The sequence below is a fragment of the Leucopleurus acutus genome (assembly GCF_964270905.1).
Source record: "Leucopleurus acutus genome assembly, chromosome: 1".
In the NCBI taxonomy this organism is placed as follows: domain Eukaryota; kingdom Metazoa; phylum Chordata; class Mammalia; order Artiodactyla; family Delphinidae; genus Leucopleurus; species Leucopleurus acutus.
Genome location: NC_139142.1, coordinates 42,116,362 through 42,131,297, shown reverse-complemented (window position 1 = coordinate 42,131,297; position 14,936 = coordinate 42,116,362). Strand labels below are relative to the sequence as shown.

At 46.2% G+C, this 14,936-nt stretch overlaps 1 protein-coding gene across 1 annotated transcript; it reads left to right on the top strand.

The window, feature by feature from the left end:
• The first annotated feature begins 5,686 nt into the window (after positions 1-5,686).
• DACT1 (dishevelled binding antagonist of beta catenin 1) lies at positions 5,687-14,656 on the top strand. Its single transcript, XM_082844063.1, has 4 exons — positions 5,687-6,116; positions 8,322-8,454; positions 9,539-9,694; positions 12,799-14,656. The coding sequence occupies exons 1-4, from the start codon at positions 5,772-5,774 to the stop codon at positions 14,586-14,588; spliced, it is 2,424 nt and encodes an 807-aa protein (XP_082700189.1). The 5' UTR covers positions 5,687-5,771; the 3' UTR covers positions 14,589-14,656.
• Positions 14,657-14,936: the final 280 nt, after the last annotated feature.

Here is a 14,936-nt window from a genome sequence, read left to right as displayed (position 1 = left end):
AGCGAAGCTTTCTCCTTTCTGAGATTATTCTGAGGAAAAGGTAATAAACAGATCTGTAAGGAAATTAGTTATCTTAAAGTTTACTTACATATATTAGTTACTACCTTTTAATGAATGATATTTAGATGAAAATTTTGTTATTTTGCTATAGATCAAGTATCTCCCTATAGACGTTTCAAATGTAGCTCTAAGGAGAGTAACTATTTTTTAAAAAGATGAAAAGTTAAATATAAGATTCCCTTCTCTGTAAAAAACTTTTATAAAGGTCAATAATTTTGAGGGTTGTGTGTGATTTCACTTGAGTATTACTTTTTGGATAGAATCATAGACTATATCTGCTTTGAAAATATTATTTTAAAAAAGAAAAATGAAGTGTGGGTGCCGTTTTTTAATACAATATTAATAATTTACTTGTTAAGATGACACAATTAGACAGGATTAAAAGAAATATTAGTCTCCAAGGATAATTTATATTGATGCCTTTCTCTCTGTTCTTAAAATATGAAATTATTTACACATCCCACTATATTATTTTGCAAATTGTGGTAGTTTCACAATTTGGAAATATATATATATATATATATATATATATATCTCACAGATGTGTGTAATTAATTAGTGTCAGTTTACCTCCTAGACCTTAAGCTCCATGAAGGCAGGGACTATGTCTGATTTGTTTACCATTTTCTCCCCAGCGCCAGACATGTATTAGGTGCTCAAATATCTGTTGAATACATGAATAATCACAGAAAGAGGTGCAACGTAATGATGATGGTATATATTTGATTTTATCTTATAAGAATGCCTGCTTTAAATTTTTTTCTCTTAATTAAGAGACTCAGGTTATACACTTGGACTTTGTGATTTTAAGAAATCACTAACGCTTATCTACAAAAAAATATGACTGAAAATGTTCTTTGGATTGTCAAATCAGATGTGCAATGGTTTGCCAGTTCATGGGATTGAAACTTTCAAATAATTGGTGACTGGTCCCAATAAATCAGAGTAAGGGCAAAATCCACTGAATATAATTGTTTAAAGAGGCCACTTGTAATTGAAACACTTTAAAATTTTGCCTAGGGATGAAGTAGTCTTATTTCATGGTGGTGTTACCAGAGCAAGTAGTTCTAGGGTATTTGCACGGTTGCTATGCTGTGCTTTCCATCTGTAAAGATAACCAGCTGAAACGGCAGAGCTAAGGGACTGAAGTCCAAAGCTGGTGGAGACATCAGTGATTGAGAGCGTGGGCAGCGCCAGGCACTGCCAGACAGATGTGCTGGAAATCCACCCCCAAACTTCATGGAATCACCTTGCGTTCGCTCCTTCAACAGAAATCTGGTGCCGGGGAACTTCTTTCACAGTGCTAAAAAAGAGCTAAAAGATAACCTTTTCTTCCAGGAATAAGGATGCCTCTGGTTGTGCACGAGTCAGTGAGGGTGGAAGAAGCTGTTTCATAGCCTTGCAGACAAGACCAGCATTGTCAAAAGTTTGCTGTTTCCGCTGCCATTCCCTGATTCCCCTCTGCCCTCAAAAGATTTGTAAAGTGGTCAGGGCCATGATGTTGCCCAGTTTCGCTACCAACCTTCTCTTCTCTTGATCTTTTGTTTCAATGTCTGCTTTCTTTCCCCTACGTGCTCACTGAAGCCTGATTGTGGGGTCAGGCTATAATTAGTTTATATATGAAGTTTAATTCACTGTGGCTCTTCTGGCATTAGACTCAGATGGGCTTTGATGTCTGGCTGGAGCTTTGATCCCAGTCCCTCGAATGGTGGTCATCACCCCAACTCAAAGGATTGCCCTTTATTTTTTTCCCCTCCTATTCGGAGACAGCTTTTCCCAATTACATCATTTGTGTTTGGCCATAAAAGCTGCAAGGCATCATTTTGTTGCTTTGCTCTATAGCAAAACGTGCAATTGATGCTCCTTACTTTGCTTGGCTGCAAAAGAATGTTCACTGCTGGATAAGGGCATTTGTACAGTGGTGCTCAAACTTTGTGAGGGTGCTGTTGGGAGTTGTTCTGCCCAAGGGCAAAGCGTCAGACTGTGTGATCTGAGGGACCCTTTCTGACTCTGCCCAGGAAATATTTTTAAGCATAAGCTACACGACTGTGATATATTCAGTCGAGACTCATTTTCATGCTGGCAACTTTATCTTACTCTCCAGATCTTCTGGGCAGCAGATCCACCCCGTCTTTAATGTCACACTTTCTGAGCGTCGATTAGCAGCTTGTCTGAGAAGACAGAGGCCTCCAGGGAAAGCAAAAGAAGTAAGGAGAGCTGAGCGATACTACAAAGAAGATGAAGTGGCGTTAGAGGAGGAAGAAGCACCAGCACTTGCTTTAAAAAGAAAGGGAAAGAAAAATCAAATCGGGGGGTGGGGGTGGGGGGACACTTCTCTGGTGGCGCAGTGGTTAAAAATCTGCCTGCCAATACAGGGGACACGGGTTCAATCCCTGGTCCAGGAAGATCCCACATGCCGCGGAGCAACTAAGCCCCTGGGCCACAACTACTGACCCTGAGCTCTAGAGCCCGCAAGCCACAACTACTGAACCCGCGTGCCACAACTACTGAAGCCTGCACACCTAGAGCCCATGCTCCGCAACAAGAGAAGCCACCGCAATGAGAAGCCCGCGCGCTGCAACGAAGAGTAGCCCCCATTCGCCACAACTAGAGAAAGCCTGCGTGCAGCAATGAAGACCCAATGCAGCCAAAAATAAATTAAAAAATAAATAAAAATTTAAAAAAAAATAGGGGGAAGTGAGATCCTGTCTCTGACAGGAGGGAGCAGTGAACAGTGGGTGATTACCTTCAACTGTGTCCCAAATACCTGCAACCAAAACAAAGAATCAAAGTGGAAAGAAAGCCAGAGGACTAAATTGGAGAGGAGAAAAATTGGCTGTTGGGTTAAGAAGAGAAGAGGGGCAACCCAACCAGGCACACTTAATCTGACGACATTGCGAGTTTTCCTGGAAAAACAATTACAGCATTGAGCTCCTTGCTTCTAACTTCACTTGACAGCCTGAGTTTGTTTTAATTGGCGCGTGAATGAGCATTATTTATTAATGTGTAATGGACACTTTAGAAAGCATGACCTTTTTTCCTATTTGCGACCATTTTATTGGCAGAACCATTTGAATACATTACTTTTAATATTGAAACTTGCTGGGAACATTTTTTCATGGAGATGTATAAGCTGTTAGGGCAAATGGTTGGCTTTGGACTAATGAGCCAGCTCAAAGTGGCATTTGGTGGGTAGGGGGCTTGGGAGGTGGGGAGCTTTGGAGACACAGCGACTTGTCTGCTTTAACAAGATTTATTAGTAGTGTGTAAAAACATGTTTCAGCTTTTTTTCCCCCCTCAACTATATAAATATAGTTGTCGATGTGTGACATAACACAGGCCACAATAATAGATTCCACCCAGCCAGAAGGAATCTAATTCAGAACTAGAAAGCAAGAAGCTTGCCTAGAAATGAGTAGAATGAGACAATGACAGAGGACATGGGTGAGTGGCATTTGGTAGACAGGATTAGTCATTATTCTTTAGTGCCTTACTAAAATTAGGGAGGAAAATTTCGTTCCTGTATTATCAAGTATGGTGTCTGGCACACAGTAGGCATAAAGCATAGGTGAACTGAATGGAATTAATTTTGTTTGTTGATGAGCACCTAAGCATAATTCCATTTTTAGATCTAATATACAATCTGGTTGATTATGAATCATAGTTGTAGTTATAGTTCCAGTTAGTCTGTGAGGGGCAGCAATGGGGAAGTCAATGGAGGGTGGCAAGAGAACTCTTGTTTTTGTTTTTTGGTACATGTCAACTTGACTCTATTTGTTGCAGAGATTAAATGGGTACTATTAAGTTAGTTGGAAAGTATGTTAATGAAAAAACAATTTACAACCAACCTGCAGTTTCTTGAATGCTTGCAAAGGCACTGTCCTGAGTACAGTAATACTAAGAGGATATTAAAACAATCACTGCCTTCAGGGAACTTTAATAATGTAATCGGGGAGAAGGGATACACATAAACACCTACGTACATAGATGTAAGTGTACATACCCATATAAGTAACCATACAAATAGCATTTGGTAAGAATCAAATATTCATGCAGTTAACAGGAGTTCAGAGGAGAGAACTGAACTGATCTTGGAGGGAAGAAGGTTGGACTACGCAGAGGGGAGAAATGGAGAATTCTTAGCAGGGCTAACAGCTGGGTAAAGGTGTAAGAGTCTGAAATAATGATATAGGATGCACTCCTTCACACAACACTTTGCCTGAACTTCAGCAAATTGCGACTTGCTGGATTCGATTTCTGAGGCTCTTGGATGTACTGCTGTTTAAAAGAGATATGGTACTTTTCCCTAGACAAGCCAGCTAGTGGCATTTCCAGACCCCATCCCACTGAAATTCCCTGTGACCAGTGTCCCAAGCAGAGATGGCCATACCACAAATGCTACCGCAGGGGAAAAGTTTATTAGTCCCTCTGGAGGAAAAAAAAAAGATACAACTCATATAACCTTTACTATCTATGTGCCTGCCACGTTGTAAACACCCCTACTCCCATATATATTATATACTGTATATTATTATAATTCTTACAACAGGCTCCTTCTGTTAGTAGCTCCATTTTACCTTTGAGGAAACTGAGGCACAGAGAGGTGAAGTTACTTGCCTGCACAGCTAGTCTTGGCTGGAAAGGGGATTCAGATTCAGGCAGTCTGGTTTCAGAGTCAGAGTTCTTGTGATCGCAGACTAAATAACAACAATAAAAAACTCAAACAAAAATCAAAGCGCGCAGGCGCGCAGACTCACTAAACCCGGTACTTGCAAAAGAACTGATGCAATCGCTTGCTATAGAGCGACATCCTCCTGCCTAATTTTATTGATAAATGCCTTCCGTGAAAAGATTAAAACAACAGCAACAAAACTAAGAGTGAAACAGTTTTAGGACAACGTTGCACTGTGCCTTGTAGTGCCTGCCTTTACAACTTGGAGTCCAAAAAGCCAAACCCAAGAAATGGTCTTTGAATACATTCGCTGTACCTTGCTGGGTAAGGTGAAAGAAACCTAAATCAGCCTGAGTGGGTACACGAACAGTGGACGGGTGGGGAAAGGGTTAACGTTGTGTGCTTCAACTCGGTCGAGTTTCAGAAAGTTCTCTGGGGAGCCCAACTGCCGCGTCCCTTCGCGGACCCTGCCTGCGAGGCCGACTGTAACAGGATGCTGGGGCTCGAGGTGCTCGCCCCTTGCTTTGTGCGAGGGAAAAGAACCAATAAGGAGCGAGGCAAAAACTGGGTGCTGTAAACCCGAAAAGGGGGCGAGGAGGCCCGCGGGAAGAGCGGGGGAGGAGAGAGGGAGGAGCGGGGAGGGCCCGGCGAGGAGGAGGCCGGCGCCGAGCGCGAGCAGCGCCCCTGACACTAGAGGGGGAAGCCGGGGGGAGCGGGCCTCGCAACCGAGGGGCCGGCGCGGGGAGGCGGGCGCCGGGCGGGGGTTCGCCGGGCCGCCGCGCGTGACGTAGCGCCGGGCAGGGCGTTATCAGCTGCGGGGCCGCGGCGAGGGACGCGTGGCGGCAGCGGACGGCGCCGCACGGTCCCGGACGGCCGCAGGCAGCGGCCGCGCGCGGGTTCCGAGCGCTCCGGGTCTACGCCCCTGCCGTCGCGCCCCGGCCGCCGGGAGGCATGAGTCCGCGGCCGCAGCCCTAGCGCCCGCTCCTCCGCCCGGGCGGCCCGGCTGCGGGGACGGGTGCGCGCTGTAGGGTTGGGGGCCATGAAACCGAGTCCGGCCGGGACGGCGAGGGAGCTGGAGCCGCCGGCGCCGGTCCGGGGCGAGCAGCGCACGGCGGAGCCCGAGGGGCGCTGGCGGGAGAAGGGCGAGGCGGACACGGAGCGGCAGCGCACCCGCGAGCGGCAGGAGGCCACGCTGGCCGGGCTGGCGGAGCTGGAGTACCTGCGCCAGCGCCAGGAGCTGCTGGTCCGGGGCGCCCTGCGCAGCTCTGGGGGCGCGGGGCCAGCTGCAGCCCGCGCCGGGGAGCTGCCGGGGGAGGCGGCGCAGCGCAGCCGCCTGGAGGAGAAGTTCTTGGAGGAGAACATCTTGCTGCTGCGGAAGCAATTGGTAGGTCGTGCCCGGAGGTGGGGCACGGCTGTCCCTGCAGACGGGCCGGGGTCGGGCAGGTGGCCGGCGGTGGGCGCTGGGGTGCCTCTGACTGGGGAAATCCTTTGGCTTCCCGGGACCCCCGCCCGGTGGCCCCCTGACCCGGGTTCCCGAGGGCGCCCGCGGCGCGTGGGCTGCCGACGCCCACGCGATCCCGGCGTGTGCCCGCTTTGTGTCAGGTAAGGGGCTGGCAACCCCGCGCGGACGGCCGGGCGGGGGTGGCTGCTCTCCCCTCCTGCTCTGCCTTTGGAATTCTTGGAGTCTCCTGGTTGTTACCTTCAAACTCTCTAGTTAGACGAAAGCGTGCCCTCTCCCCGAAGGTTTGCAAAGCCTCATTTAAAATAGCATTTCTTTGGGGAGCTTCTTGGCTTCATGGTCTCCCGCCGAGAGGGGACAAAAGCCGAGGAGGGGGCTTGTGGCGCGGTTGACTGTCCAATGCCGAATTTTACGATTACACGGAAGCGGCCGCGGGGAACCTGCCCCTCCCAAGGCTTTCCCCCGCCTGCCAGCTTTTGCCGGGGCTGCTGCTTAATTTAAGATAGAAGCCCTTTTGTATAAGGCGGCTAAAACCGATGCAAATGATGGAAATTTGGCTGGAGAAAGTGCCCCCTCCCCTCATATTTTATATGTACTGCTCGCTGTGACTTGAGGTGGAGGTGGGCGAAGAGAAAAACCTGCTCTCTGGGAGCACTTATCATTGGATTTGTGTCAGCGTCTCAGACATTCTCTGCAGTCTTCATTAATGGGGAAGAAAAAGAACTTCGGCGCTTAATGTATTGATGAACAGCTTTTGACCCAGCCTCAGAGTAATGGCGGCAGCTTTGTTTCGGTGACCTCAAAAATGTAGTTTTGAAAACAGGAGAAAAAAAAAAAATCCTTATCTGACCATGTGATACTATCTGAAACTAGACGCATGCTAGATAATGTCCCTCCTACGATTACCAACAGTGATGCTGTGTGGTTATTTGTCAAGTGTTTTCTTGTATTATCTCTTTTCAGATAATTTGTCTCTTTTTTTGAGCATCAAAGTGCTTCGACTTGTTTGGTTCATTTTTTCTGAACTCATTCTAACAAACAAGCATGTTATGTCTCCAAGCTTTTTAAGTCAAAGAACAGACAGGAGGGGTAGATTCATATGCATCTGTTTTGTAAGGAGGTACAATATGTATATGGTGGTTCGTGCAATACCTCTGTTTTGGCATTTTGCTGTGTTTTTTGGTAGCAGACACTGATTTGAGCCAATTCTTGCTGGTTATGCCTGTCATTGACATTGTGTGCATTGTCTTATACAATAGCACCTTCTTGTCTTCATGAATCTCACAACTGTGAGTGGCGCATTCCTGTTGACCCCTGGAGGGGAGCAAGGCAGCATGTCAGGAGAATTCCCGTCCACTCAGTGTTTGTGGTACTGTTTTCATTTGTAGACTTGGCATTTGTGATTTGAACCAGATGCCTTTTGAGTTTTGTTTTTTTGCTTCCCCAGCAATAGGAAGCACTAGGTGGCGGTGTGAGTTAGCACTACGGTCTGTCACCTTTGGAAACCCGAGCTGAGTTCAAATCTTGATGGGCCTTCCCTTGAGGGTTTCGGATTCTGCCAGCTCACATTATACTTGGCACTGGCTATTGGTATTAGTTTCTCACTTTCAAAGGCCCTAAGACTGATTAAACCCCACAAAGCAACTAATAGAAAACAAAACTCTGCAGGACATTTGGCCAGAAAATCTCACCTAAGTAAGATTATAGTGTATTGTAGGAAATCTGTTATACTCTGACAAATTAAAGAGTCTACAGTGAAGTACTGTTCTGTAAAAAACTGGCTGTACACAGAGGTTTTTTGAAAAATCTCAGTGGGTTTTTCTCATACTACCTATAAAAAGTAAGTTTATATATATATATATATATATATATATATATATATTAGTTGAAACTAAAAGCAAGTCTTGTTTTTATGAAGAAACTATATCACCACAAAATGTGAGAAAGTGGAATTCAACGTAGGACATATTCTTGAAGTTTTTCTTTATTTCAGGTCATCCAGTAAAAATTTTGGTTTTGGAAGACTTAGGGAACTCTTCAGATGGTAATTTGAATACTTAGAGCCAGACTTTCTGGTTCTTTGTCACCAAAATGTGTTTGTTTTTCCTTTCTCCCTTTCTTCCTAATCAGAATTGTTTGAGGAGAAGAGATGCTGGTTTGTTGAACCAGTTGCAGGAACTCGACAAGCAGATAAGTGACCTGAGACTGGATGTGGAAAAGACATCTGAGGAACACCTGGAGACAGACAGCCGCCCCAGCTCAGGTGAGTGTGGCAGCACAAGGAGGAATTCTGCGGTCATGAGTTCTGCCTTGGCCCCCTGTGCTTAGCGTTCCCAGACCTGCAAATGGCAGTGGAGTTCGTTTCCAGTGCAGAGAGAATAAAACAAAACAAAACAAGAGAAGTCTGCCATTCAGTTGCATAAGAGGGAAACAATCAGAAAACAGAATTTTTTAAAAATTTGTTTTGTTGAAGTATAGTTGATTTACAATGTTGTGTTAATTTCTACTGTACAGCAAAGTGATTCAGTTATATGTATATATACATTCTTTTTCATATTCTTTTCCATTATGGTTTATCACAGGATATTGAATATAGTTCCCTGTGCTATACAGTAGGACCTTATTGTTTATCCATTCTCTATATAATAGTTAGCATTTGCTAATCCCAAATTCCCAATCCATCCCTCCCCCACTGCCCTCCCCCTTGGCAACCACAAGTCTGTACTCTATGTCTGTGAGGCTGTTTCTGTTTCGTAGATAAGTTCGTTAGACAACAAAATTTTTAATAATGAGATTGATCTGACTGAAGTCTCCTGAGTTTAAAAATAAAAGCTTCTATTCAGATTTCTGGAAGAGTGCTCCTCCTTTGAAACTTGAGAAAGTCAGAACTGGGCTAGAAAATTAGTCACACTTCAACTTCCTGAGACCACTTCAAAAGTGTGTTCTTTTTTTCTTTTAAACCATTTGGCTACTTAAATAGATTCGTTTTTCTCTTCAAGTTATTCTTTCTGAAATGTTCATGAAAAAGTTGAAGTTTGACAGATCTAAGTCTCTTTCCTTGCACATCTTTAAAGGTGGGGTCTCGGAGTAAGGTCAGTTTGAGAGTGAGGGTGCTCTCAACTTTGAAACATACCCATAGTTATGGGCTTTTTGCCTTTTTCCAAAGATTGCTGGAAATGAAACCATAAAGTCAGGACACTAAATCCCGTGAACCAAAATTCGTGCCCCTCCCTCTCATATTCTCCCTTTCCTACCTTTTCTACGTGATTACCCCTTTTCCTTTTAGGCACAAATGTGTGTTATTGCTTGATATGATCTTAATCCCAAATGGTGTTTTTTATTTGTAGGGTTTTATGAACTGAGTGATGGGGCTTCGGGATCCCTTTCCAATTCCTCGAACTCCGTCTTTAGTGAGTGTTTATCCACTTGTCATTCCAGCACCTGTTTTTGCAGCCCCTTGGAGGCAACCTTGACTATCTCAGATGGTTGCCCCAAATCTGCAGGTAAGACTCTTTACAATTGATAGACATTTTTAATTGGAAGGGGTCAAAGGTCTTTAAAGGTTGTCTAGCTTCTACTGATGAAAAACAAAGGCTCAGAGAATTTCATCAGCTTTCTGCATTTAGTGCCACAGTTGCATCTAGAATCAAGATCACCACTATTCCAGTCCTCTTTGGGTATCACCTGGCTTTATATTCAGATGATAGCAAGATGACTTAGTTTTAGAAATCCTGTCCCAATATTACAGTTCTTGAGCTCTGTTTTTGAGCTTTTGCTGTTCAGTTGTGTGCATTTTCTTTTCAAAATTACTTTGGATCTGTTTTCTTCTGTTAATCATTTAAAGCTAAAGCTTACATTATATATATATATATATATAAGATAAATATATCTGTCAGCCTGGCTAAGAGCTGCTTGGCACTTCTGGTAGCAGTGGCCCCTCCGTGTTCTCCAGAATGCCTTGCATGATGGCAGCTCTCTTCTTTTAGCAGGTGGATAGGGTGAGGTCCCCTAGACCATGTTGCCCATTTTGGGCTATTCTTGCAGTGACCTCTAGAGAGAATCATGCCATTGTTGATACAGGAAGAGTTTCTGCATTTCCACCATGTGTCACACACTGCTGTGTGCTCTGCATACGTTTATCTGCTTTGAATCCTCCCGACAGTTCTTCAGGGTGCAAGTGTTGTTAGCTCCATTTTATGTATCAGAAAAATGAGGCCTGCTGAGGTTAGCTTAGGTGAGTTGCTTAAGGTTATATAGAGAGTAAGTGACAGAGACAGGGTTCAAGCTCAGGACTATCTGCCAGGTCCATGTTTTTCCACCACACCAAGGGAATCCAGAAATTGTTGTGTTCAACCTTCTTAACGAACAGAGGAGGAATTTGGTTTCATATGCCTTTGTCAGAGGCTTCTCATTTGCTGAATGGCAGAGTTGTTGCTGAAACTCGGGACACCTTCCTTAGTTCTGCTTTAGTACGATTCCTCAGAAGATCAGAGAAAATATGGAAGTTAGAGGAGCTGTGGGTCCTGGCACAAGTCACTGCACCCTTGGTTTGTATGTGTTGTCCACTTGGGTAAAAGGTTGAATTTCTGAGGTCCAGGCAATGCAAACATAACACTAAACAACTGAGGCTGCTAATTGGCTGATGTCTTTGTACAGTGTGTGTTGTTAGCAGCAAACGATTGGTGAAGCACAAATCTGTGTTATCTAGAGTATCTGGGCCTCAAGTTCATTGGTAATTGCTCCCTTTCACTCTGCAGATCTGGTTTCAGAGGGAAATTTTATAAACCTATTAAAGGTACTTTGGTATAGGTTTTCCTTAAAGACAGACTCCTGCTATCCCAAATGCCACATCTTCACATAATTGAGACAGTTGGGCTGGCCCTTGCCGGCTGGGATGCCTGTCTGTTTCCTTAACTTTATGGAGGAAAAAGAGATGAAAGATGTCGTGTAGGTAAATGTGGCTTAAAGTAAGACAAGGATAGGCCTTGGGGTAGTGAGGAGGGATGGGCAAGGATATTAGCTAGAGAGGTTTCCCCTTCTTACAACAAGTTATTTATTGGCAGTGGAGGTGGGATTGGGGACATGGCACTTTTATTTTACAATAGTCTTTTGTTTACAAATGGATCATATCATTTCTGGGTCTAGACTGTATTCCCCCTTCCCCGCCCCCCTCCCCCAACTGCTAATTATCATTGGAATTCGTGGAGCTTTCCCTTAAATTAACAATTAACATAGAACCTAGCATGTAGTGCGTTTTCAATATTTGAGTGAATAAATATAATTATAATGGACAACAAATTAAATAGTGACAAAAACTTTGATTTTCTCTAACTAAAGGTCATTCAGGGGATTTGATATTTATAATGTATGCCAATACGAGAGCAAAATCATTTAATTAAGCAAGAAAGCTTGATGTCATTGTATTTTGGCATCTACATTTTTGAGATGTGGGAAATTTATTCATTAATACTACTACTCAGTCTTTTAAAACATCATCAAGAATTCCCTCCTGAAATATTGTACTTTATTTTTTAGTGTCACTATTGAAAACATAGGGTGATTATTATTTAAATTTAATTAGTCTCTATTGAAATTTGGTTACCGTGACCTTTCAATTGACAGTTATACTAGAACACATGTCATTAAGAATTAGGTCTAAAAAAAAAAATTAAAAATGAGGAGGAAGCCCATAGAGAGTATAGTTTATCTGAAGTATTTTAAAGGGAAACCAGGAATAGAACACAGAAGGGAGAGTGGCCTAGAGAAAGAACGACTCAAAAAACATTTATTTTTCTAGTAATGCAGTACATATTTACTGAAAATTTAGAAAATAGAAAATAAAGAAGAAAGTAAACATTACTTGCTTTCCCACCACATTGAGATGCTAGTGCTCTATTAGCATCTTGGTGTGCTTCATTTCAGGTTTTTTCTTTGAATATATCCAGTCTTAATAAAACTATAATCAATAGTCTGTTGTTATGATTTTCACTCCACTTTAAGGTGTTTTCCCCATATTATTCAATAGTTTGAAAGAATTTTTTTTTTTTTTTTGTGGTACGCGGGCCTCTCACTGTTGTGGCCTCTCTCGTTGCGGAGCACAGGCTCCGGAAGCGCAGGCTCAGCGGCCATGACTCACGGGCCCAGCCGCTCCGCGGCACGTGGGATCTTCCCGGACCGGGGCACGAACCTGCGTCCCCTGCATCGGCAGGCGGACGGACTCTCAACCACTGCGCCACCAGGGAAGCCCTGAAAGCATTTTTAATGACTGTATTTTTCCTTCAGAGTTATAGCTTGTTAAAAATTCCTTTGTTAATTATTTTTTCTGTCACCCAGTAGTGTGAACTGTATGTGAAATAGTAGAATAGCTTGTGGAGTATTTGTTGATTCTTCGGCATTCTCCCTCTACCCATGAATTTGTCTTCGTAGAAACTGGCCAGAGGCGAGATGGTGCTGACCAATTCATTTCTTCAGAGTGTACCTTTAAAATGTTTTTCAGATCTCATAGGATGGTTGGAATATAAAGAAGGCCACTGTGAAGAGCAGGTCTCAGGGGCAGTTGGCCGTTCCCCGTCCACATCACAGTCTAATTCCCTTGGTGTCATTGCAGATGTGAATCCCAAGTACCAGTGTGATCTGGTGTCTAAAAACGGGAATGATGTGTATCGCTACCCCAGTCCGCTTCATGCTGTGGCCGTGCAGAGCCCAATGTTCCTCCTTTGCCTGACCGGCAATCCCCTGAGGGAAGACGAGAGGCTCGGTAGCCATGCCAACGACATTTGTGTCGGATCTGAGCTGGATGCCGTCAAGACGGACACTTCCTTACCCTCTCCAAGCAGTTTGTGGTCTGCTCCCCATCCTTCGTCGAGTAAGAAAATGGATGGTTACATTCTGAGCCTGGTCCAGAAAAAAACGCACCCTGTAAGGACCAACAAGCCGAGAACCAGTGTGAACGCTGACCCCACCAAGGGGCTTCTGAGGAATGGGAGCGTTTGTGTCAGAGTGACTGCGGCCGTCTCACAGGGCAACGGTGGGAACCTTAAGAATTCTAAACAGCTGCCTTTGCCCTCTGGCGGGGTCCCCTCTTTGGACAATGGGACGTTGTCCCCACTGAAACAGTGGTCAAAAGAATCAAAGCCAGAACCACTGGAAAGCAAGAGGTTGCCCGTGCCTGAGGGCATCTCCCCAGGCACTGCCACTGAACTTCCAGGTAAGCATCTGCCCAAAAATGCCAAGCCAGCCTCCCAGGAACTTGCTAGGTGTCCCCCTGCTGGGGTAGGGGAGTCTCCTAAGGAAAGCGGGCAGATCCCAGCTGCCTCCCCAAAAGAGAGCCCTGGGAAGGTCCCCGCCTCGCTGCAAGAGAACAAGGTGGTCCAGCCACTGAAAAAGGTGCCACAGAAAAACAGCCCGCCGGCTCTCCCTACGGCGGCGCCCCCTCCCGCCGCTTCGGCTCTGCTGTCTCCCGCTTTCCCAGTGGAAGAGCGGCCTGCCCTGGATTTCAGAAGCGAGGGCTCTTCTTCTCAGAGCCTGGAGGAAGGGCCTCTGGGGAAGGCGCCGCCGGTCCTGGCGCAGCCGCCCAGTGTCAGGCCGCCCCGGGGTACACGGCCCGTGGCCACCCCGAGGGGCTCTGCCCTGAAGCCCCGGGCCCCGGCCGTCCACGGGCCGGAGAGCGCGCTGCCCGCCGTGAGGGAGAAAGGCCGAGCGGCCGGCAAGAAGTGTCGGTTCCCCGATGATGCGGATACAAATAAGAAACTCCGGAGAGCCCCGGCCAAGGGGCGGCGGGGCGGGGGCGGCCAGTCCGACGTGGGACCACCCAGCCGGCCGCTGGGGGCGGGCCACCGGGCGGGGAGCCGCGGGCACGGCCATGGCCATGGCCGGGAGGCAGTGGTGGCCAAGCCCAAGCACAAGCGCACCGACTCGCGGCGGTGGAGGTCGGCCGCCGAGGTGTCCTACGAGGAGGCGCTGCGGCGCGCGCGGCGGGGCCGCCGGGAGCCCACGGGGCTGTTCGCGGCCGGGCCGCTGCCCTACGCCAGCCCCTACGCCTACGCGGCCAGCGACTCCGAGTACTCGGCCGAGTGCGAGTCCCTGTTCCACTCCACCGTGCTGGACACCAGCGAGGACGAGCGCAGCAACTACACCACGAACTGCTTCGGCGACAGCGAGTCCAGTGTGAGCGAGGGCGAGTTCGTGGGCGACAGCACCAGCACTAGCGACTCCGAGGAGAGCGGAGGCTTGATTTGGTCCCAGTTTGTCCAGACCCTCCCTCTGCAGCCGGTCCCGGCCCCGGACCTTCGCCACAACCCCACCAAAACCTTCGTCAAAATTAAGGCTTCACACAACCTCAAGAAGAAAATCCTGCGCTTTCGGTCTGGCTCTTTGAAACTGATGACGACCGTTTGAGTAACGTCCTTGGTGTAGAAAGTGGGGTTTTTCTAGTTCCCGAAGAAACGGCGGCGTCTTACTGTTTTGTGCGTAATAATCCCATGGAATGCTTTCCTTTGGTTTAGATAAGACCGAGGTGAATTATGTCTCATCTTCGTCAAGTATGGACACTAGTGCCTAGTGCCTTTAGTGGAAGGTAAAGAATGTCTTTGCTGGTTAGAAGTGAATATTGAGTTTCTAATGGTGGTGATAGTGACTTTTGTGGTATCAGATGGTTTTTATTTGACATGTTGTGAGCATCTGTGAAGGCACAGGTTTTGAAGTTCAAGTGTTAATGGGATGAGACCTTTTGATCTGGAGGTCAGG

Coding starts and splice junctions, on each gene's coding strand:
- DACT1 (XM_082844063.1), top strand. CDS start 5,772: ATGAAACCGAGTCCGGCCGGGACGGCGAGGGAGCTGGAGCCGCCGGCG. Junction 6,117..8,321: donor TGCTGCTGCGGAAGCAATTG/GTAGGTCGTGCC, acceptor CTTCCTAATCAG/AATTGTTTGAGGAGAAGAGA. Junction 9,695..12,798: donor TGGTTGCCCCAAATCTGCAG/GTAAGACTCTTT, acceptor GTGTCATTGCAG/ATGTGAATCCCAAGTACCAG.